We start from the raw sequence: 24670 nt of genomic DNA on the forward strand, positions 1-24670 counted from the left end.
AAAATACCTGGAAGCTTTGTACTCTTATCTCCTAATTTATAGAAAGTTAGAATAGTACTAAAGCATACATAGTTAAAGTTTGCTCAGGTGTTTGCTGGTAAGATGGAAGAGTAAAAAGTATGAGAGGGATTTCTTTAGATTGTTTTATGTTCAAAAGAACTGTTTTGAAAGGCATTTAAAGAGTCTTAGGTTTGATTTGTAGCTGATCATTCTTTCAAGAAGTCTTTCCTAAGTTTTATAGTGAATGTGCATTGTCACTTCAGACTTAACAGGTCTCAAAACAGCTTTTTTTTTTTTTTACAACACCATGTTACATGAGGTTGTAAATATCCTATTTGTACTCGTCCGTGATTTTCCTTTCACTCTGAAGTAGCTAACACTAGACATAGCAGAGTTCCCAGTGGAGAAAATGGTGGGCTTAATGTAAGGCCTGGCCACAGTAAGTAACCTTGGTTCAGGCGGCGTGGATGCTGCATGTCAATTAACTGTGAAGACTTGGATAAAGCTGAGTGCTGTTTTAGCTTTACACTGCAAAACCCCCCATGCTTTTTGTGGCTGTCTGCTCCCAGCGATGCCTGCACGTGGAGCGTGGACTACTGCTCCTGCACTTGGGTACACAGCCACCATCTCTGAGCCAAGTGTGACAGTGACAATGCCTTAGCGAACACCTGGTGACAGGAGCGCGCCTGTGCAGTGCCAGGATAGTGCTTCTGTGTAATTAAGCTCCCAACTGTTGCAAGCAGCCTGTGTCTTGAGAAGACAAACATCAGTAGAAAGAGTGGCTGTTAGTTTTCTGTCAGCTTAATATAATAAATTGCAAATGATGTCTTTTTGAATTAATGAAATTCCTCAGTGTAGGTGTTGAATATGTATGATCTTTCAATTTAGGGGGGAAAATGTGACAGGTGGTGATTGAGTTTCTAGTACAAGCCTACTTTTCCTTTGAGTATCTTTAGCTTCAGTTAAAACTTTTTGGGAGAGAGAAGTTATTGTGAAACTTATAAAGATTTCCTTTAACGGGAGTGTTTGAATGTGTGATCATTTCATTAGCAAAGACAGAAGCGAATGTGAAATGCTTATATGTCGCTGAACTGGAGTTCTACAGGAAATTGAACAAATATTTGGTATTTTTCTCTAATCAGAGTTGTAATTTTATGTCAACACTTAAATGAGGTAATCATCTAAGATTGCATGGTGTTTTCTTTTAGACAGTTTGAAACCCACATAACCATCAGCTGCCTTACCGGGAGGGGTGTACTTAGTGGGGGTAATTTAGGTCAACTGTGCAAGGCTGAGATTTATTTTTTTCAGCATGTTGTAAAATATTTTACTTTTTTTAATGTAGTTTCTAAATGTGATTAGATTTAAGAAACAGCGTGTCCATGGAAGCAAGGAAATAAGACTTGCTTTTTGCATTGCTACCCTTAGGTTTGTTTCTAGTTAACTCTCTTAAATCCTGAAACTGATTTCCATTCATGTCTTCTATAAGCTCTTGCTAAAGTTGTCAGAGTGGAACAGGAACATAAATCTTAGTAGCTAGTCCTCAGTAGCATTATCATCTGTCCTCGTGCATGTTTTGCGAAGTGAAAAAGTAGAGCTGCCTTCATGGCTGAAGAATTCTGGAAAGGAGGGTGACAATCAGTTCATGTCCTCTCTTTATAATTGTATTCTAATAAATGCCTACAAGAATAAGCAAATTCAGCCAATGCAGTGGGATCACTACACTAATTTGTAGGTAAGGACTGTGAACTGGGTGCAGAGTAAGCTTATGATTAAAAGGGCAGTAACATGGCAGTATTTTGTGTCATAAGCCATTTGGTAAAAATGTAGGTATAAAAAAGTGTAGACAAAACAAACTTGAAAGTGATCTTACAGTACAGAGTTTATAGTGGCTACAGGCTGAGGTGCTTTATCTTTCCGTTCTTTTTTTTTCAGTTTACTTTTTAAGGGTATAAATAGGAAGGTCATAAGGAACCTGAGGGAGAAAAGAGGAACTCGGTGTATTGAGGTAGGTGTGATACTGGAAGGAGAACTATGAGTTGATTGTTTGAGAATAATGCGTTACTCTGCAAGTTCAGTAGAAGGGAGTAGTGCTCTCCTATTTTAGAAAGCTTGTAGAATAATTTTGGTGAAACGTACGTCATTGTCCCACAGTCAACTGTTTGGACTTAACTTTGCCTAGAATCTCTTTAACCCTTGTGGAAATGGAGTGACTTGCTACAGGATTGTATCAGTTCAAGCTGTTCTTACATTAAGTGTGTAGGGTTCTTTGGTTTTTTTTAGGATAAGATATAGTGGCATACCTTTTGGGGACCTAGACAGGCTATGCTTGCAATAATATAATAAAATTATCCCTATAAATAAAATAAAGTATCAATAACAACAGAGATTCCTTACAGCTTCTTCAGACATGGCTGAAGTGACCAGAGATCATCCATGTTTAATGGAAAAAGATAGAGACCTGTGGCATTAACAACTTGTAGTAGCTGTCAAGCTGTCAAAAGGTCCAAACTTGTGAGATGTGGATGCAAGTATTCAGCTTGAAATTATTCTTAATCTGATGGGAGGAACCTCTGGTTTGGTACGTGTCCTTAACAATCATGATGGCAAGTACCTATTCAACATTTAAAATACCTCAACCACTTTTGTGGTTGTGGTCACTCTTTGTGACAACTTCATATTTTAGTTTAAATAGTTCCCTTCTATGGTGTCATCCTGTTAGTGTATTTAGAGAGCGTAGCCATTTAACAAGACAAAATAAGATCCCCTTGTAAGATGGCTTTTCTATTCCCTGCTCATCTTACTGGCTTTTCTTTGCACCTGTTCTAGTTTAAATTCTTTCTCTGACATCGGTGGTAAGAACTTTTTACGGTAATTTAGATGGGTTTTTACAAAACTCTTATGGAACGTCAGTGATTCTTCCTTAAGTCAGAAATATGTCTGACTGTTGTTTTTTAATTGTTAGATCCTAATAGCAGCTTATAGTTTCCTATGATTTACTCATACATTTCAGTCTTTCTTCTGTAATACCTGGGGTGTGTATACCAATCCAGACTGTAATGTAGATTATGAATTATTTTCCTAAATTAAACTGACACAACTGCCCTTCTGTGAACACAAAGCAACATAGCGGTTCCCAGGCATGGCTGTGGGAGCAGTGATTTGGTGACTGGCTTGCTATCATGCTTTTTCCCTGCATGGTTTTGTCATTGCTACCAGATTCAGCAATTGGTGATGGTTCTCCCTGGGGCAGCACTGTCACTCAGTGCCAGGTACCGATTGTTCAAGGGAACTCGGACCATGGCTCCATTTTTTTTCCCCAAGAAAATGCTATGTTCTTGGTGTGAGGTAGGATAAACATCAGCATGGAAAATGAATGTCATTGATAAGACCAATGCTTTTATACCTTAGAAGACCTGAGCCACCTTGCACATCCACTAGGGAGACAAATGAGAGTAAGAGGTGGTCTTGCCCACCTGCATAACCTTCCCAGGTAGTTTCTATATGCACAGGGCTGAAAACTGTGATTTCTTGTGCTTGTGCGACTGGAGATACCAGAAAAAGAGATACCTTCTATCAGGAATAGTGTGGTGAGCAGGACTATGGAAGTGATCGTCGCCCTGTACTCAGCACTGGTGAGGCCCCACCTTGAATACTGTTGTTCAGTTATGGGCCCCTCATGACAAGAAAGACATTGAGATGCTGGAGCGTGTCCAGAGAAGGGCAATGAAGCTGGTGAGGGGTCTGGAGAACAAGTCTTATGAGGAGCGGCTGAGAGAGCTGGGGGTGTTCAGCCTGGAGAAAAGGAGGCTGGGGGGAGACCTTATCGCTCTCTACAGCTACCTGAAAGGAGGGTGTAGAGAGGTGGGGGTTGGTCTCCTCTCACAAGTAACAGGTGATAGGACAAAAGGAAATGGCCTCAAGTTGTGCCAAGAGGTTTAGATTGGATATTGGGAAAAATTTCTTCAGTGAAAGGGTTATTAAGCATTGGAACAGGCTGTCCAGGGAAGTGGTGGAGTCGCCATCCCTGGAGGTATTTAAAAGATGGGTAGATGTGCCACCTAGGAACAACATGGTTTAGTGGTGGATTTGTCAGTGTTAGGTTAACGGTTGGACTCAATGATTTTAAAGGTTTTTTCCAACCTAAGTGATTCTATGAAATGTACAATCTTTGTTCTTCTCTACTTGCCTACCCATGGTCCGAGGCGATAATGTTAACACAAGCTGCAGGTACAAGTTGGCACAGGGAACAAATCAGGATCCCCTGTTATGAGTTCAAATTCAGGCTTTGGTCATTCAGTGTGTGAAAACAAACGGATCTGTGGGATTTGTTTGGTCTCGTGTTTGAGAAGTTAATTTCAAAATCAGGACCATGCATATTTTGAACAAGTGTAATGCAGTTTGTATGCCAATGATTTTATTCTTCAGTCCAGAGAAGGAAGGGCAGGCTATTGGAACTGAGGATATTCAAAGTCTACAAAAACCTGCAGGATAGGTGCGGAGGCAAAGGGGAAATACACTTCTCTTTAATTGCAACTAGGACAAGAAATAATATTTAAAATGATAAGACAGGGAGTTAAGATTAGGCACTACAATATTTATTCCAGTTGTTGTAGTGAAACCTTGGGTGTTGTTTGGAGAGTTATATAATTTTCGTAATTACAGGTTTTTAAAACCTATAGATTAGGCTAACCTTTGTCAGGAATGGGTTAAATTAATCCTGCGCTTGGGTATGGGGTAGAATAGATGACCTACCCTGACCCTGTCATAGCTCTGTTTTCTGTAATTTTGTTTATTAATTCTGATTTTGGAAAAACAGAATCTTTGTAGAAATATGCATATAATGAAGGATTGTGCCTCATGCGTCCCATTTTCAGTCGTGCAGGAATCATGCTTGGTAATAGAAGTATGGCCTTCTGACAATAGAGTCTTAGCATCCACGTCTAGTCGAACTGCACTGCATCTGCTGCTGAGGGACCTCTTCTGTGCAAAATCATGTTTGGATGACATTTATATAACATGTCAATTTTAAATTAGTTTTATTTTTTTCTTTTTTTAAATCTAGATCGGTTTGCATGTTTGTTTACTAATGGTTTTGATGTCAAATATGCGATATGAATAAGAAATATTCCTATACGTGCCAGCCATGTGCTACAAATCTGTGATTTGGAAGGCAAGCTGTGTTCTCACTATCTTGTTACCATCACTAAAAGATTCTGTAACGGAAACGCATCATAATTCTGGTGACAGAATTGTCCTTGCCTGTTTTTAACAGATGCATAAAGGGGAAGAGGCTACTTGTGTTGGCAGTGAAATAAGCAGATACAGTTCCAAGCAAACATTTACTTAAACGTTCATTTTCCTTCATTTTTTATTTAGTATCATTTAGGATTTTTGTTTAGCTTTCGGGAACACTAGTGTTTAATTGTTCTTCTGCAGTGGTTCAGAATTTTAAAGCATGTGGTGCAAGTTTTGGTAATTAGTATCTCTGGTGAAAAGCAACTAAATCCCTAAAAACTGGATTTTTTCAAAGTTTAGTTAGGGTTAGAACCTCAATCTGCTCTGTATGACTTGATTAAATGCTTCAGTTGACACAGGTATCTGTGTGAATGGCATTTCATAAAGAGTTGTGGACTGTTTCATGAAATCTGGCTCTTTAGTCATCTAAAACTGAAGTCATCTTGATACTGGTTTTAGTAAGGGGCGCATCACGTCAGCTTTTCTAAGACATCACCACTGAAGTCGGCCCTGAAATCAGTTATATACAGGAATGCAGATGAATGTAGTAAGGAACATTTCTTTACCTTTGCTAGTACTAGGAATGGTCTAGTTATTTTTGCTGTCCTGTTGGTGATACGTGTGGAACCTCAACTGGAAGGTGATCGATGACAAAGTTGTGTTCTTTTGTCCATCTGTAGCATTTGTTTAGTAGGCAGAGATTTTGACTGACACACAAACTTTTTTCGTTTTGGTAAAAATAGCAAGAGATGTGTTTGCTAGAGGTTCTAATAACAAGTGGTTGAAGCCTGAGCAATAGGGAAAGGAAATTATTATCAAGTTACTTTTACTGGTTTCATGGTGCCCGTTTAACTTGGACATCATGAAAGACACTGGAAATGTGTTTGTGAAAGCTCCCAATTCCCAATGAAGCCTTCAAGAAAAACAAGAGAGAGAATGCTTAGTACTAAAAATAGCTCTTCCTCTACCTTCCCCCCCACCCCCCCAAAAAAAAAAAAAGAAAAAGCAAACCTGTTTTCCTCTATTTCTGCTAGGGAAAAAAGCCAAACAAGGTTTTCTTTCTCTATACAAGTTGCCACTAAAAATCATAGCTGAAGGTTTTGAGCAGTGAATATTTTTTGGTTGGAACATCACATTAGCAATACTTGATTTTAGGGGGAAAAAAAAACCCTTCTCCTTGAGATTGTTCAAGTGTTGAGGGATTTGGGGACTTAATCTCTTCTGATGCGTTTATATAAAAAAAGCCGGTTTTGGCTGAGTTTTAGGAATTCTGAATTCTATGTTATATATTTCAGAGAATCAGGCATGTAAACTGAAGAATGTGTGTTACTGCTCTTGAGGCCCTGTTTTTGAAGACTGTTTTGGGCTGTAGAGTAATGGAACAGTTCTGCTTGCTTTTCAGTAATTTGTTATCTGGAAAAGAAGCCTATTTTAACTTTTCCTAACTAGTTAAAATTTGAATCTGTAGCAGTAAAACTACATGTGCTGTTTCTTCTGTTACATAGTTTTGTATAGAGACAAAGTATTTGTCTCCTAAAGAAGTTGCATATGTGTCACTGTAATTATTTTTAAATTTGGGCTCTACTTTAAGAATTATGTATCTTCTCCTTCACAGTATGTGATGGGAAATATTACTATTTTTACTTTCCTTGTCCTTCTGGGCTTTTCTTCCTCTTTGATGGCTGCCTATTGTCTTTCTGCTTTTCCTTTGAAGAGAAAACAAAATACTTTCAAAGGCAGTCCTTCTCTTTGGACATTAGTGAATACACAGGATTGTGAAAATTTTCACATTAAAAAACCAGAATCCAGGTTACAGCAATGAGTCCCAGGAAAACGACTGTGTAAAACGCAGTTGAGCAGGACAGATGGGACAACATCGGTGGTGAAAGGCCATAAGCTGCGTCGGTGCTTGTCCTAACACACATGTTTACGTTTAGTACTGGTGGTAGTTTTTATGGTGACTCCATAGTCTCCAGCAGTTGAATGAAGCTGCTTGAAAACAGAGTCCGGCCTGCTGTAAGCATACTGTGCATCGCTGGAGAGCCCTGCCCTCAGGATTAGGCATTGCTATCGCTCATCTACAAACTGAATGAACTCACTGAATGATTGATAAAACCAAGGGTCAGGGAATTTAATGACATGAATATTGAGCCGACGCAGGCAGCTTGCAAGTGTAGAAGGGTTGGTTGTGAGGGCGCTGGGATGCTCCATCCTTTGTGGCAACCCTACTCTTTGTGCCTTTTGTTCTCCGGGTCGCCAGTCCCTGCTCCGCAGCGTGAGAGACGTTCCTCCACAATACAAGGAGAATAAGATACGTGACTGCACGTGTGTGGCTTTAGTTTTCAGTCACTGTATCTGAGGAGCCTAATCTTGTATACTGCCTTAAACCTTTTCTATACAAAACACTGCTATTAAAACACTACTATTGATCCAAATAAAACAATGTAAAACCAACTATATTTAAACTGGGCAGATCAGACAACCCCTAATAAGCTTTCAAACCTTATAGCAATCCAGCCCAAGGTTATTCCTCTCTGGGCTAGGACTGTGTAAATCTGTATGCAGCACTCCGAAGTCAGCTTCGCTGTGGCAATACAAAGGTTCCCGTATAAAATATTTCATATTCATTAATTTGCCAAACATGCAGGTAACAAGTGTATGGTTAGTATGTATCAGAATAATGAGATTCTGCAATAATTAGAAACACTCTCTTTAAATTAATAAACCTATCTTTTTTAAATCTAATTTTTATCCCGGATTTTTGCCTCCAAGTCATAACATCCTTCAAAGCAAGTGGTCCATTTGCTCTTTCACCTTCTGTTGTCTCAGTTTTCTCCCATCCTATAATCACTTCAGCAAAGATTATAATGCCACTGGCAAAAAGGCTTTGGGCTTCAGTTTAAAGACTGTGAGCAACCAAATGGGAACAGTTTTTGTAATATTTGTAATAAAGAATGAGCAGCAAAATACTCCACAACTGTGACTCACCCGCTTCTCTTTTAAGCAAATTTAATTACTATACTAAAGAAATTCTTGCTAGTTTGACCATAACAAATGTAGTGTACCACGCATAGCTTTGTGCGAAGATACAAAGCCAAAAGAAGGCACAATCTCATCTTTATGGTTTTTACCTGGAGGGGAAAACTGATCTCTCATCTGAGTCATGTCCTAAAAAGGGGAGGAATAGCTGGTGGTTTTCACATTTTAGAAAGCAAGACAAATTTAAGATGTGGAAGAAAATAATGATTAACTGGATTTTGCTACCAGTTGTATTGCTGCAATGGCAAGTTGTCTGCCTCACTGTCACATTTGTGTGCATTTTTCAGTATATGAAAATATCTGGTTTATCACAGGTTGCATTGCACAATGGATGTAAAATGCTATCCATAGTCATTAGATAGTACCCTAAGTTTGTTTGTTTTTTTTTACTCTAAAATACAGGAAGGTCATGGTCAGCATGAATTAGAATCCATCGCTTCAGTTTCTGCTTATTCTACGTAGTTACTTTGTCCAGCAAAATTTCATAGTATCGCTGGCTTCCAGCACCAAGTTCTTCAGTGGGCAGTAGAGTGTCTGCAGAGATGTTTGTATATGTAGATACTTTGTTTTGCCGTCTGCTAGCTTGCTAAACAATGTGTAATTTCCCTTTAACTCTACTGGTGAAGTCCAGTTTAAGGTCAAAAAAGTTGGTATCTGATTTTTCTGTGAGTGTTCAGCGTTTTTTCCCAGTATGCTGTTGTCTGGAAAGCAAAAGTAGTACACCTGGTAAGAATTCAGGCAGGCGAGGAGGCTAATTGTTTTCTTTTTAAACCATCATCAATGCTTTGCTCATGTTAACTGGATTTTTTCTACCATAGGTCTCAACAAATGGCAGCATTTTACATCAGACTGAGGAGTCGTGCTGCTCCCTTACAGTGTCTGACAGACCACTGTGGATTCAGGCTGGGGGCACTGAAGTTATCAGTGAAATTGGCAGGTCTGTCTGGGTTAAGCCCTGCCTTAAGTGAAGGGTGCAGTATGCCATCAACTAATCATATGCAAAGCAGGTTAGGACAGAGGTAATGAGCTACCTGTTATTTTATTTCCCTCTTCTATTTGAACGCTTCAGAAACAGCTATTCTCCCTGACCTAACCTGATGTCAGGATTGATAAATATTTTATTGGAAAGATCCACACTAAGTTTCTCTTTGGGCTTGCTTCTTGAAATTTGCATTACACGATCAGATTAAATAACTTGACAGGTTAAGAAAAAGAAAAGGAAATTTAAAAATAAAGATTTTTGTCTCTTAAACCAGCAATCATCAAACATTTTTGCTGTGTGGATCACATCCTAGTAGGATCTACTTTGCGGGCAGTTCGTCTGCTGCCTGTCATTGTAGGCACGGTTTCCTGCCTTTACTGATGTGTAAAAGTCAAATCAGGAAAGAATTTGGTAACATTTTAGTCCTTTTAAAAGAAGTTTAGTACCTAAAACAAGGGAAAGACTTAAAAATACAGGCAGGTAATCTCGATGAGAAACTACAGATGACATATGGACCGGTGTCAGGGAGCCATTCTTCTAGGAAAATGAAGATCTTTGTTCATTGTTTTGGTTTGGTTTTTTTCCTTTCCAAAGCCCTGATCTGAGGCAGTAACACTTAACAAGCATGCTTAACTTTCAGTGTGTGCCTAAGTTTGTAAGGAAATTTAAAGCACATGTTTAAAGTCAAGCAGATAGTGTACATTACCTGGAATTCTAGCCCGAATATGTATTTACTGCTTAGATCCATCGTGGGCGTATGCACATCTCTTGTATCTTTTTTTGTCACGGAGAGGAAATAGGGCAGTGAGGAGAGCGTACAGTTCCTGTAAAAGGAGCTTGAAGAAGTCATGACTTTTACTTTATTAACATTAAAAAGTTTGATCCAGTACTGTATCATTGCATTAGGTCTGGGATTAGATTTTCGATAGGCATTGGTTTCATTTTTTATAAATTGAGATTTGCTGCTGGTAAACCAGAAGACAGGACTATACTAGAGGATAAGACTAGGGATGTTTCTGGAGTCACTAGGGATGGTGTGTAACTGTCAGTGGGAGGAGCGAAGCTCCTGGTGCTCGCTGAGGCTGCTCTGGAGTCTCAATGGTAAGAAAGGAAGAGTATGAGAGCGCTGTAGGACCTGACTTGGGCAGGAACAGGAGTGCCTGGTGCGTAATGAACAGACTTGGTCGAGAATTGATTCTGAAAATCAGTGCAACTACATCGATTGCTAAGTGTGTAGGTGGGGTGTGAGAAGTAAAACTGCCTGCCATCAGGACGAGGGAGCCCCGTGTTGTAGTCAACTGGTCATTTCCTTAGACATAATAGTAGTTGCGTGCATGCTCAGATAGCTGAACCAAATTCTTCTTGTTTGTTCCTCTGTAGATCACAGAAGTTTGCTGGCTAGTAATAGCGTCACTGAGGCTTGGATTTGGAAGTGTGGACATAGTGGCTGAACTGTCATCCAACTTTTTATAGGATTTTTGGTGTTTCTGAGTAGAGTTTGGTTCTCTGACATACTATAAAAGCTTCTCTTTGCAAGACTTCATGGATACATGATGCTAATTTAATATAAATCTTATTTTGAGACTTTCATATGGGTTGTATGCTTTAATACCCAATATTGGTTGTTTTGCAGCCTGGAATACTGTGGTGTTTAGTTACCTGCACCAACAGTAAGTACTACTGAATACAGTGGAACTTTTCGTGTAGTATCCTCCTCTTTGTAGAGGCTCTGCAGGTTTGTCTCATGCATCTTGGAGTGGACCACAGCTAAAATAGGTTTAATTATATATCAATTCTGAGTATCATACCCAAATGCCGACCCATTGGGTATTGGAATGAATGCCTGCTTGTCTGCTGTCAGCACGTAGCAGCTCAGTGCGTCTGCCTGGATCTGTTAAATTTCACAATTAGTACTCATTCCTTCTGTTTCAGCTTTCCCAATATTTTAATTCTACTGCATTGTATAGGATATAAAATGAATTATTTTTCTGTGTGTTATGTTTTCCTTTTGTGGCACAGTGAGCAACTGAGCAATTCCATAGTTATCCCCTTTGTCTTCCTTGCCTCCTCTTGTGGTGGGACCGTTTTCACAAATTCTTCTTTCCTACTTCATATTTTTTCATATTATTTTGGATATTATTCGGAAAATTCTAAATTGTCTGTTTAGAAAGGACCTTAGGATTTTCCTGCCACGCTATGAGTCTGTCTTTAAAATTCAGTTGTGTTATTCCCAATGCTGTTGTCAGTACTGGAAGATGTATACGTACCTCTCAAATAATCCTAGCGGTCAAAAGCTCAACAGAATGGTAAAAGGAATCAACAAGACGGGCCTGGTCCTGTTGGAACCTTTTGTGTTCTTCTGTGTGTTTTCGGAGCAAAGGGGTTGGAGCAGATGTTCTTCAGAGGTCTCCTCCGACTTGGGTTACTCCCGAATTCTCCAGGCTACTCCAGAGGCAGGTCAGTGCAGACTGTGCTGGTTCTGCACTGCCCCGAGTTACTGGCGGGCGGTGGCCTCATGCCATTGTTGTTACTTGGACTGCTTCTATCTGCTTTATCATTGTTTTATTCCAGTTCTGTGGAGCAAATGGGAAAACGTAAGCAATAATGGAAAAGAAACACGATTAGCAGCTTTATACTTCAGTGCTCCCATGCGCGCTTCGGTCTTCCATTTGGAATGGCATTACAGTGTCAGACTTAGCTTTGTACTGTGAACAACACATCGTTGTACAGACTCTGTATATTAATCTCCCTCCTTTGTTAGCTATCTTTAAATGTCTTAAAAATTTAAATTCTCTCTGGATGCTGAAATGGGGTGAGATATAACATGGATTGGTACGGTACCTTCTCTTAAAACTCCAGTCTCAACTGAGGAGTTTGTTCACTTGTGTATGTCTTGCAATAATGTAAATATATTTTTTTTTTTGGTCTTCTCCACACAATGCACAAAGCAGGTGAACTGGTAACTTTTCTGGCCACCTCAGATTTTGCTTACCTACTTTTGCAATATATACTGGAAGGCATTTAACCATTTTCCCTTTCTCTCCCCTTTTCAGCTCAGAGACACTAGTCAACTGCTGTTTTTATGGAACCTCACTACACTGCCACGAAGAGCACCAGCTCATCAGGACTGAAAGAAATCTGAGACTGAATTGTCCTATTTTTCCTCTGAAATCTTCACCAAGTAGTAAACATTTTTTGAAGGGGAAAGGGGGTAAATATGTTAAAGCTCCCCCTCGCACCCTGTTAGGACACCTGTACCTATTGTACATTTTCTTTAAAATTTAAAAAGATGTTAGGAAATATTTTATAAAACTTTTTTGCAATAAATGACGCATGAAATTATTAAAGACTATATGACACTTACATGCAAGGAACCACTTGAATTATTAGTATGAAGAATCACTGCAAATAACTGGGTTTTTTTGTAATGTGACAGTCACGTTTGTATGTTTTGATAGGTGCCAGTGACGGAGCCAATTGCCTGGGAAGCTGACTGTAACTTTTGAACTTTTATTTTAATTCTTAACTTTAGCATTGCAATTTTCCATTCTATGAGGCTTAGTTAGTATTTAGTGCAGGTGTTAGCAGAGCTGTGATCTGTGATCAAAAGCATGTCCAAAACCAATTGTATTGTAAAATATGGACAGTCCTGCTATATGAGACCAATGTTTCCCATAGAGGTGATGGAAAGGACAGTGACCACAAACTCCGTGTATCTCCGTATTATGGGAAAGCTCCTTCTGTGTGAATATGGTTGCATTTTACTTATGCTATTGTAACACTTAGGGAATCGAGGATTGTGGAATAACGTTAAGAAGGGCTACAACGCAGAGAGCAGCATTTTGCTTATAATACTATAAAAAGATGGGAATCATGAATGGAGAGTGATTAAATGGAATGGCATTTCTATTTCAAATCATGGGTTAATTTTTCCTTTTGACATAAATATTTTTCAGATAGGTAACTAGTAGAGCAAAGGTTTTCTTAGTGTTTCTGATGGTTGTTGATCTGAGTTGCATTGACTTCTTTGAATAGCTGTGAATCAAAAAAAGAAACCCAGTGGGTTTTATCCATTTTATTCCCCTCCCTCAAAGGTGTTCGGTAAGACTTACTTCAGTGGAGCTTGTGAAGGCTGGACGCGCTGCTGAAATCTGAGTTATTAAATATTAATTTATGTGTCACTGATTATTGACATTGTGTGCACACTTTCTCAGCAGTATCATTTCTTACAAAGTTCTTAGCAGGGGATTTATTATATAACCTGGGAAAAGAAATATTTGTTTTGAAGAAATGAAAAGGTGCACATATTCTACTAAAAGTCAAATTTTTGTTTCTTATAGAAGTGAAAAGACTTGTGGTAAACTCTTTTCCTCCTTCCTAATATCCTGTTTCGATTGGAGAAACTAGAGTGTCTTTTGTCTGGATCATTTAAAAACAGAGACGCCTTTCTGAGAGGCGTCTGTACCAGCACAAGGCAGTTTCACAGCCTTCGTGTATGGAGCCTGAATTAATCACGTAGAATTTGAGGTTAGGACAACTCTATTGTTTGGCTTTGATATTGGCAACAGGTGAAACAAAACTTGTGAAACAATCGGAGAGGGGGGAAGTGAGAGGCTGGGACGGGCATCCGCATCCAGGGTAGGCACATCAGCAGTACACACATACAGAGGCCGTTCGTGCTTCGTGTTAGTTCAGTTTCTATTTTTCAGAGATAAATTCTTTATTTACGAAGACAGAAATTGAATATTTACTGCCTACTTATTAAAAAACAGCTGTATAGTGTGCTATACAGTAAATTCAAATTGTACCATTTCTGAGAATAAACTACATTATTTTTTTTTTTAATTTGAAATTAATATTTCTTCTACAGTGCTTTTCCTTTTCGCCAGTTGAAGAGGATTGGCAGTTTGGTCCTGTTTGTGGCCTGAGATTTGACTACAAATTAGAAGAATTAAGACATCCGATTTGAGGATAGGGGAAGCGATTTGATGTGGTGTCTGTGCTAGCCTTTCACCTCCGGAGACCAAACCCCGATTGTATTGACAAAGAATGAAGGTCTTGGCCTAGTAAATTACATTTTTAACACACCCCCACTCCACCCCCCCAAAAAAAAAAAACCCCAAACAGAAAATAACCACCAAACAACATGGCACAAAACAGTTTCTGCTCAGGAAAAAGGCCCGGGACTGTAATAGCAGGGTTATTGCACATGGGATTGAAAACTGATTGATGTTGTAAGTAGAAGCCAGTAGTGCCTGCCTGTGTGACATCCGACTCTCAGCCAGTGCTCTTATTTCCTCACCTTCCCGAGCACGTCTGCACAGCAGCTGAAATATAAAAAAATACGCTTAAGAGAGATGCAGGTCTCTGCATTGGAGAATATGGGTATATAAGCAAATAGCATAAAAATAGACAAGGTAGCTAACTGTATTTGTGTTTGTTTTCACAGAAAGTATTGCAGCCATTTTGTTGGAAACCAGATTTTCATTTTGAAATGAAATTGTCAGGGATATTCTAATGATAGAGAATTACAGTAATGTATTGCTTTTCACTTTTTTGCTTTAGTTGCTTAATATTTAAGCTTTGCTCCGTGCTACCTTCTTGTCTGTATATTGAATGGTCACTATGCCTCTTTCATTTTGTAGACTTGAATGAGGAAAATATGATTCACCCTTTAAGGTTTGCTGGGAAGTAAATGATAAAGAATGTTGTGTAACATTTATTCAAATAAAGCCTTGATTTTTTTCAGTGCTCTTTTAAAGGGAAATAATGTTGAATAATGTTTTGATGTCATAACTTCCTTGTTTTATCAGTCCTTGACCCAAAAGCCTTTGATTTATGTTAAGTTTTTTTTTTTTCTGAATTAAACAAAAGATTAAACTGAGGTTATTAGTCCACTGCTGTAATTCTATCACCTGGACAAGTCTGTATCTAACCTTACCTTTTACCACAGTGGCTAAAAGATACCAAGTCATGCTCAACCAGCCGGATGCTTCCCACAAGCAATAAGAAAAAACTTTTCTTTTTCTTGTGTAATTAACAAGAAAAGATTTACGTGTATGTTGTAGAGACAGGTACAAAGATGCCCTGATGGCTCTGTTCCATGGCTGCAACTGAGGCACTAAGTCCTGGTGAAAGGAGGCAGGTGGATGTGATGGGAGGCGATTGCTGCCCCTTGCAGCTGCGATCCCAGCGTGGTGGGTGATACCGAGCGAGGGGCAAGGTTGGGGCGAGATCAGGGCCCCCCCAGCCCTGTGGGGCAGAGCCGGTCTCCCGGCCAGCAGACCAGGGCCGTGCAGCGAGGCACAAAGCAGCTGAAACACAGAAAAAGTGCTGGGCCTTTGAATACCTGCGCGCTGCCTGCCCATCTTTTCTCTGGCTGGTTTTTACTTGCAATGCTAACAGTTTCAGACAAGTCTGTCCATTGCAGGTAAGTGTAATGGGGTATTTCTCCAGTTGGAGAAGAAATGCCTCGCACTCAGCTGCGTTATCTTGCCATGGTGCCCTGTAGGAGGGGGAGCAAGTTGTGCTGTAACAGCTAACTCCTGTACCGGAGCTCGCCGTCTCCTGCACTGCCCTCAGAGGACGGCCACGATGGCAAAGATTTCTTCAAATGGCAGAATCTGTAGAGTTGCATTCTCCCGTTAAACAGAAGGTAGCATTTATATATTTTTTTTCCACTCGCGTTTTTATTACTGTAAAGAAAAGATATCCTAATTTTAGTTGAGCTCCTAGGTTAAACAAAAAATAAGCTGCTCAGGTAAACTTGACTTCTAGGATGTTCTTATTTCAAGGAAACATTAATTTTTTTATGGTGCGCGCCATTACGTCAGGAAGTAGTGGGTGATACAGAGGTACTAACCCTTTTGTAAGAATGGTGTTTTGTTGCAGTGACCTGTTGTTGATAGTCAGAAGTATTTCCCAAAAATTGAATTAGCATCTGGAGCAATGGTGCGCATGTCCTCTGGCTGCAGCGACTGTTGTCTTGGCCCTGGGCCTCTGTGATGCTTTTGAAACCAGTTGGTGCCTCCTGTAACTGTGAGCGAGCATCCACATCTGTCTGTTGCTTGGAGCAGAGCTCCAGCATATGTGATTTTCTCTTCCTTCACGGGCTTGTTTCTTATTCTGCCTGGATTGCAGGAACTCCCATCCTCTTTCTCTCATTATTCATTCATCCTTGCAGCGGTTCCTCTTGAATTGGTTATCCTCATTAGGCTGCGGTGGAGAGGGGAAATCCTGCTGAAATGTAATTGCTCACTAATGGCTTTTCCTTTGTGACATTGTGTTGGTAGCGTCTCGCTGTGGGAGTCTGCTGGATTTGCTGCGTGACTGTGAAGCCCACAAGAGAGGTTAGCCAGACAGATTTCAGAGTTCTGCAATTACTCCATTGATTAATCTTCACTCCAGTAGTTCGGTGACGAAAGTATAAAAGTAACCCAACCTTCAGCGATGAAGCCAGCGCTACACAATGCCGCTCAGTAATAGTGTTTACTGCTGCCCTGGAGCATCAAAAGGGTGATACTTAATGAGGGCAAAAGTGCAGGGAGCAGCTGCTCCTGGCGCAGACGGGTTTTGTGCGGTAGCTTGCCAGCTAAAATCTGAGGCAGCAGTACAGAGGAATCGGCTCGCTTTTAGGGTGACACCAATGGGCAGATTTCTTAAGGAAATCGGGTAGATCAGTAACAGAGAGATGATGTGGTAAATTCAGACACTGTCACATGCTCATTCTGTGAGCTGAGCAAGTCACGGGAGGGACACGCTCGCGTTGCCTTCCTGCTCCCCGGGCCGATCTCCCCGACTGGCAGCGTCCTCCACGGCTGCACAGAGTGTGAGGGGCTGCTGCAGTTTTGCACAGTGAGGTCCCTCTCAGGCTTTTGCACTTTCTGGGAAGCTGGGAATGCCACCGGGCTGGAACCGTTCTCTGATGGGTGAGGTATGGCTGTGACTTGCGAGGAGGTCCCAGCAGAGAACCTGAGCCGGCTTGAAAAGCAGCTCATCCTTCTGCTCAATCACAGGCAAAGCAATGCTCAGGCTGCCAAATGCTAAGGAGCGCGCCGAGAGTGTCAGCAGCGCGACGCAGCAGCACCAGCAGGGCTCTAAGCAACTGCTGGGGCGGAAACAAGGCCATGTACGTGCGTATGGCCTTGGTGGTATCAGCTGCCACTCGCTGTCGCCTTTTTTTTTTCTCTTGCTCACTTGTCCTTGCTGTAGTCATCATCGGCAGATTTGTCATTCTCCCTCTTTGTGCAGGGAGGTGAGTGGAGTCGTGGCTCTCCGAAGGCAGCGCGGGGTGAGCTTCAGCGTGTGCTGGGTGGCTGAAGGAAAAGGATCACGTTGTGCGCTGGTACACACGGTGCTGGCGCCTGGTTCTTATTCACATTCTGTAGCCTGTTTGTGGTTCTGCTCCTGCTTTTCCCTTGAGTGTTTCTGTGGTCTTTGTTTTTACTCCCTTGCTGGGTTTGGAGCACAAGCCGTGGGCGCTCTGCGCTGGACAGGTTGGACACCCTTGCGGAAGATTTTGGGGTGTTCTGAATTTGGGGTGAATATTCAAAGCCCAGGAGGGGTAGTTCTAATTTTGAAATCCGGATTTGCAGGGAAAAGCTCCTCATGTTAAGAGCTTAGAGACTGGAATTTCCAAATGTGGTTGTCTTGGTCATTAAATATTAAAGGAAGGCTGTGCCTGCTGGAGGGCGCACTCAAACGTTGCAGCATCTGAGCCGTCAGAGAAGGGGCTGGGGCCTCCAGAGTGTAAAAGGGTGGATATCGGACTATGCTACATAGCAGGTCCCAGAAATACTAATATCGTGCAGATAGATATGCGTAATCCTCTCATGATTTGCTCAGTTTGCTCTGTTTGCCTTTAGAAAGCCAACATCGCGAATGAGCCGTGAGAGCAGGGGCCAGGGTAGCCGTACATCATACACCTTTTCTTTAATACTGCAAAATCATATCAGAAGCCATTGGTCGCATCTTGGCTTAGTAAACTTGCTGCTGGCTGCAAGTGGCACGGCCTCAGCTGTGTTTGAGCTTGGAGCAGGGACACACAAGTACATTGGGGCACAGAGAGAACTGTCGCTTCAAGGGCAGGTCAGGGGCTGTAGCCGTAGGCAGTAAATCCACCAGCTTCCAGCCTTCTCCCTCCCCAAAGTTTCCAAATGCTGCGATTCTTCCTTCCTCAGGTAGAGAAGTGCCCCACGATGGAGGCCAGAGCCAAACGAGCGAAGGGAAATGTGTCAGCCTTCCCTGGGATACAGAGAGATGCACTTCTCAGAAGCTGTGCTCAAATGCAATTAGGCAAGCAGAGCCCGCAGTCCCGCTGCCTCTCCAGGGACCTGTTTTATTGCTTGGCACTCGCCAGCACCGCTCCAGGAATACATTTAGGAAGCTGTTCCAGCAGACAGGCACAAAGCTACCTCCTCGACTAGATAACACCATTTCCCCCCCTCTTCCCGACGTCCCGCTTCACCCATGCGTCTGTCTGCAGGAGGGTGTTGCTCAGGAGCATCTCCCGCACTGCCAGCACCAGGGCTGGGCTGCATGTCACATGCCAGAGTTAGAAACGGAACAGAAATAACCTGCCTGACAATGTGTTTATCCCAGATGAACGGGCATGACTAAAGCCTGAGCGGTTGAAGTCTCATTTTCTGCGGCTGCTGGAGGGTCATGTTGCTGGTCGGCAGCTGCGGGGTCCCACACTTGTGCCCCCAGATGTGGCGCAGGCAGCACCGGGAGCCAGGACCAGAGTCCCGGTCTCGGTGGGGCTGGGAAGGGCAAACCCATTCCTGTTGCGCCTGCTTAAGGAATACCGGCTTTGTGAATCATCTTCTCAGGAACTGGCGGATGAGAAATGGGCAGGTCCGGGGACTCCAGGCTGGAGTCGTAGCTGCAGATGGTGAGGTTGCCAACTGGGGAGACTACCACAGAACACGCAGAATCACAAAAATGTGGTTTAGTTTAGTTTTCAGTTGTTTTAGGACCTTTAATCTATTAAGGACTTTGCTTTGTCAGGGAAGGCTGTAACGGCTCTGGCTTAATGCCACAGCAGCCGTGAGCCCGACAATTTACTGTGCCTCAGCAGAAAACGGGCTGACCGGAGCCTCTGCCGATAAAAGATACTCCCTGGCAATTACAGCCTTGTGAACGGGAGGCTGCACAGGTTTAAAAAAAAAAAGTAAGCTGGTGAACAAGAAAATGCTGGGATTCTTCCAAAGAGGGAAAGCTTGTGAATGAGCAACATATTAATGCTGCACATCAAGTGTGCCCCTACGCATCTTTACCTACTGTTAGAGAGAGGTGGCACTTTGATATAATTGGCTCTTGGCTGCAGCAGCCGGCAACAGAGCTTGGCTGTTGCAGTGATCCCTTGGGAATAACACAGCTAATTAAAGCCTAGGAACTGGTGACCAGCAGCTTCTCCTTTCTCGCCGGCTGTCTGTGCTAATCAGAGGTAGGTGGATCTCATGGAAGACTTGTGCTGAAATGTGCTAATCGGGGAAGGAAGGATTCGGCTTTAAAACTTGGTGCTTTATCAAATCCTAAATATTCCAACACGATGAGCTGGGAGAGAGTTCAGATCCCTGCTTAATAGCCGGGTGGGAGGGGATCGGCAGCACAGTGCTACAGTAAGTCACGGCGTGTGTCAGTCCCACAGTCGCTTTTCCGAGTATTACCTCCTGCTGCCTCGCTTAGTGCTGCTGGTTTGGCAGCCAGATCTTATGATGTGAACGGAGAGCTGCTTTTTTTTGCTTTTAAGAGATGCTAAATGCCCCAAATCTTTGGTGAGGTTGAAGGAACTACAGGTATTCAGCTCCTCTGAGGGCCAGGTCTTGAGACTCACGGTCAGAATCCAGAATTAGCTGGAAAAACCTACTTTTTGCCCAAGTGGCTTTTCCCAGAAGCACCACATTCCTGGGGGCTTGGCAGAGCCCGGGTGGGTTTTATGCCCCCAGAGGGTGCCCTGCAAGCTCAGCTCATCTTCTGCACCTGGTTTTATTCCTTTCCTAAGGAAAATTGTTGGACTTTGCTTTGTTGGTTACTCTTGATTTGCAATGGGATGGGATGTCCTGCATTTTATAGCACCTGCCGCAGTGCCGGGCACTCCAGTAATGCCAGTTACGGGCAGGCAGCCATGCTGGAGGCCGTGCAGCCGAGCTGCCTGGTGCTGAGGGCCCACGGTCACGAGTGGGCTGAAGTGGTGGTTCGTTGCTCCATGGGGACAGGTTAATGTGCTGGTGGAGGCACTGGTCCCAGAGGAGACCTGGGAGAAGGGGAGGAGAAGTGAGAGGTGAGCCAGGACCTGATGCTGGCAGGGGAGCGGCAGGGTGCGCAGCCAGCATGGCCCCCGCGGGCTGGCAGCCATGGCTGAGGGAGCCCACCCGGGTTTGTGGTTCACGCTGGGGGTGGAGGGGAGGTGAGAGCCCACAGAGGTGGGCAGCAGCACGGCTGTGCCATGTACGTGGGGGAAAGGGACAGATCCGGCACGTCTCGTCATCGAGGTGCCAAAGGGCGGGAGGAGCGAGGTGGGGCTGGAAGGAGGGGACAGGGCCTCGCACGCTGCCGAGGGCAGAAAGAGCGAAAACGAAAAGGGCGTCCACTGCACGGTAACGAAACAGCCCTGGGTTCGTTCCTCTGCCCACTTGGTCACGATGCTCTGTCGGGTTTGCTCGCCAGGTATGTGGCAGGATGAGTGTTTGGGGGACAGACCTTCTCAGGGCATCCCACCTCGTGCTGAAGCAAAGCGATGTCAAATAAAACAAGATTTTGAGGTTCGTGGAGCCTTTCTCTGTAGCTGGGTGGAGAGCTGTGCTTTGCTACAGTGAGAGGAGGCTTTTTCAGGGGCTGAGTGTTTGCTTTCTCAGGTACCGGTTGTATACACCTTAGAGCTTTGTGAGACATCCATTTCGGAAGCCCCACGGGTCGGCCACCGCCGAGCGCCGTGCTGCAAGGGCAGAAATGCAAGCTGCAGCTACACGGCTGGGTGGGTTACAGAGACCCAGCAGGGGAGAACAGATTGAATTACTGAGTATGGGACGCTACAGGCACCCTGGCAAGTTATTTATAAAACCTCAGCAATTGTTCCAATCTGTTGAATAAATGAAGACAGACATGGCTGTACTTCACTGCACGTCTTGGGTTTATGGCACGGGGAGCCCATCGTGGGGGAGGGAGGTCATCCTGAGTGGGCCGAGCCCTGTCTGCAAGCCCTGCTGGGGCAGCTCATCTGATGGATTTTTAGTAATTGAGGTTTTGTGCTAACCCAGGCACCCACTCTGAACTTTCTCTGTGTCCAGGTTTGATTCAGGAGGTGGGGCTGGCTTCAGTGGTGGCACAGAAGTGGAGGGTGAAGATGGCTCTTGGGTATCCTGTTCCCATCACGCGTGAAGAGGAAAAGGTAACAAAAGCGATATAATCTGAAATTTAGTGTTGTAACCCACCCATACGGAATTATCAGAGAGCACAGAGAGGTTTCTAGTTCCTCGTTCTTTCTCCTAATATTCCTGTACAGTAAGAAGGTTTGCACAGTCTCACAACTGAGAAACAGTAATGATAGAAGCTTTAGCGTACGGTAATGTAGTAGAATGACTTGAATGACTGGACTGGCAATTAGTGGGTGTTACCTATTCAGGGAGGGCAGAGTAAGTAGAGGAAGAAGCAGCAGCAATTTTAAGTGCTGTAGACTAAAATGGCTACCGGGGACGTGTCAGTGAGCGTGATGATGAAGCTCAGCAACAGGACGCACGGGCCCACCAGAAAACAGACGAGCTGCTTTTCAAGCTCCCTTGTAATGAAAAGATAAACTGCTGGAGCCACACTGCGCCCTCTGCGCTTCCTAAAATTATTTCCAGAAGGGCTTTCTAATATGAGATCCTGAGTATGTGACTTTGAGCCCTGTTATAACGTCTAGAAAAAAAAAAATCAGTGTCCTGGAAGTTGGTGGTTACAGACAGAGTCCTGAGTTACCCACGGATCTGGCCACATCTACCCACATGTAAATGTAGATTTTTTCCATTTCTACCTCGGCTTTAAAAAAACTAAAACTAGAAGGAAAAATTGGGTAAACTTGACTAGAAATAAGAAGATGAAAACCAAAATGTAGATTTCTAAGATGCTGGACAAAAGGAATATAATTTTTTTGTTAAAAACTGCAAAAGGAGGTAATCTTTGGCTATACGGCCAGGAGGCTCAACAGTGAATATAAAGGCAGCAATTAAAAAGCAATAACATTGCACATGGGAAGACAAAATAGGTAGCTGCCGTAAAGTTGATGTAAGAGAATACAGTCTTGATAAGGAAAGCTTAAAAAAGGCATGACTAACAAAGATAAGGATGATACAAGAGAAACTTTATTCTATTGGGAACAAAAGCAGCACCCAAAATGTGGCGGCGGCCTGTTGCCGACCATAAAAGCACCGGTGTTGGGTATTTCTCAATTTAAAGCCAGTGGGATGCTGTATTTGCCATTCCATTAGCACCCAGGTGGAACAGTAACGGGACTGCAAAAAAGCCCGGCTGTTTCCCCTAAAGCAGCCACCTGGCTCAGCCCCTGCGCCTGGAACGTGTGCTGGGCACGCAGACAGGGCCGGGGGGCAACGGAGGGCAAAGATGAAGACCCAGGTTAATATAGGCTGGTTAATCTGACATCAGGGATAGGGATCTGGAAACAGGATCAGAAATCCAGAATTAAAGGCAAACATGCAATTAAAATCCATCAAAAATAGACCTTGTCATTCAACCAGGCTTAGTGAGTCTAATTACAAAGACACAGCGCCTGGCATGGCACTCTACAGGATACGCAATATTTACAGATAACTATCTACAATATAAAATAAATGATGCACACGTGGAGTAGGATTGTCTCCCTGACGGCTCTCAAACAGTTTGCCACTGTCCTTCAAACAGGGATGTTTCCTGTGAGTGATTTCTGCTGAAACCACTGCTAGACCTTGTAATACGTGACACTTTCATCAGTGGCTGAGAAAGCTGAAGTCTAGCAAGTAACCCAAATGCTAGGAAGCAGCAGCCTGGTGGGAAGACACACAGAAGAACATACATTGCTCAGGAAGCCGGGCCTGCCAAACAAAGCGTGACTTAATTTAGCATTTAGCTGCATTAACACAAGGAAGAAAATGTCGTCCACAGCTGCAGGGAAGGGGGGGTCTGTATCTCTGCTATCCCAGAAAAGGCTGAGGGGAGGTCTGGAACTTCGCTCATCTGTTGCCAGAAGGGTTAAGACAGTCTCTGAGGGTGTAAACAAGGAAGAACAAGGAAGAATGTCGGGCCTGCCTTATAGATTAGAAGGGAGAGAAACCTCAGTGTCAGTTCTGATGTCAAAAAAAGGAAGGTTTGAGACAAAACATTACGGAAATCCTGGAAAAAGTTCTTTGTAGGGAGAGCCGGAAAGCAGCCCTGTCTCTTCAGCTGATGGAGAAGAGCAACAGGCCTCTTTGTTGCTGTGCAAACACGTTCGGGGAGGGAAGGCCGGGTACTGAACAGGCAGAGTAAGAGGGAACAAAGGCTGGGGCTGAGGACAGACAAGTGGAAGTGGAAGAAAGGCACATGCTTGTTACAGTAAGGGTGAGCAACTATTGGAACAAATTAGCAAGGAACTTGTTGGTTTAAGTGCACTTATATTTAAAAGATTATGTTTCATAAAACATTTTTTTCCTATTAGAGGTTGTAAGCGCAAGATGTGTGACTCAAAACAGCCTGGCATTGCGGTGGAATTGTGGCCAGTTACACCAGGAGGAAGTACCAATTACCTTTCTGGTGACAGCTGTGATGGCTAGTTTAGACACACACAAAAAAAATCCCTTAAAAATAAAAAGCAAAATAAATGCATTTGTTTAGGATTTGGACAATGCAAAAGGAACTTTCTGGCAATTAATTGGAATTTTACCTAGAGGAGAGCTTGCTGCAATGGCAGACCACGCGTTTCAGAGGTTTCTGGTTCAGCTGGAGGGTGGCACTCTGAGTGGGTATGACCCATACAGTCCTCGGTATTGCTGTGCCCAACTTCCAGTGACACTAACCCGCCTCTTTCACACAATGCAATTAAATTACAAACAAACACAAGTATGGAAAGCAAATCATCTCCAATCCTTCAGCTTCATTTGTTCTTCCCTTCATTTTAAAACTGTAGATACACATCAGGCATCCAGCAGGGACGTTGCACACTTACTTGATGTTGTGTTTGCACAGGGGTAGTAATATTAAAAGTTTTGTTGCGCTTTTATTTTCCAGAATAAGTTAACCCGTGTCCACCCCAAGAAGGCACATTTGCAGCCCTCCAGCCCTTTAAAGATGTGAAGCGGCAACAGAATGGAAGGAAGAATGGACTCATTTGTAAGGCAAGTAGCAGGTTGCTAAAAGCTACTGCTTGCAACTTTGCACAACAGCCACACGCTGCTAAAT

The 24670-nt window shown here is 43.0% G+C and overlaps 1 protein-coding gene across 5 annotated transcripts in view; it reads left to right on the forward strand.

The window, feature by feature from the left end:
• Positions 1-24670, forward strand: part of PWWP2A (PWWP domain containing 2A) — a 53069-nt gene that overhangs the window by 17471 nt on the left and 10928 nt on the right. For 2 of the 5 annotated variants that reach the window (XR_012589557.1, XR_012589558.1), the window contains exons 3-4: positions 21550-21650; positions 24500-24606. Coding sequence is in view for 2 of the 5 variants with exons in the window: in XM_074604588.1 (XP_074460689.1) it covers positions 21550-21650; positions 24500-24565 (167 nt within the window). In the remaining 3 variants the exon portion in view is untranslated. Of the gene's footprint in view, positions 1-12312; positions 14379-21549; positions 21651-24499; positions 24644-24670 lie in introns of those variants that run through there. The other 3 variants (XM_074604588.1, XM_074604589.1, XM_074604587.1) reach the window with 3 other exon arrangements.

Source organism: Larus michahellis, chromosome 11, assembly GCF_964199755.1.
Source record: "Larus michahellis chromosome 11, bLarMic1.1, whole genome shotgun sequence".
Lineage (NCBI taxonomy): Eukaryota > Metazoa > Chordata > Aves > Charadriiformes > Laridae > Larus > Larus michahellis.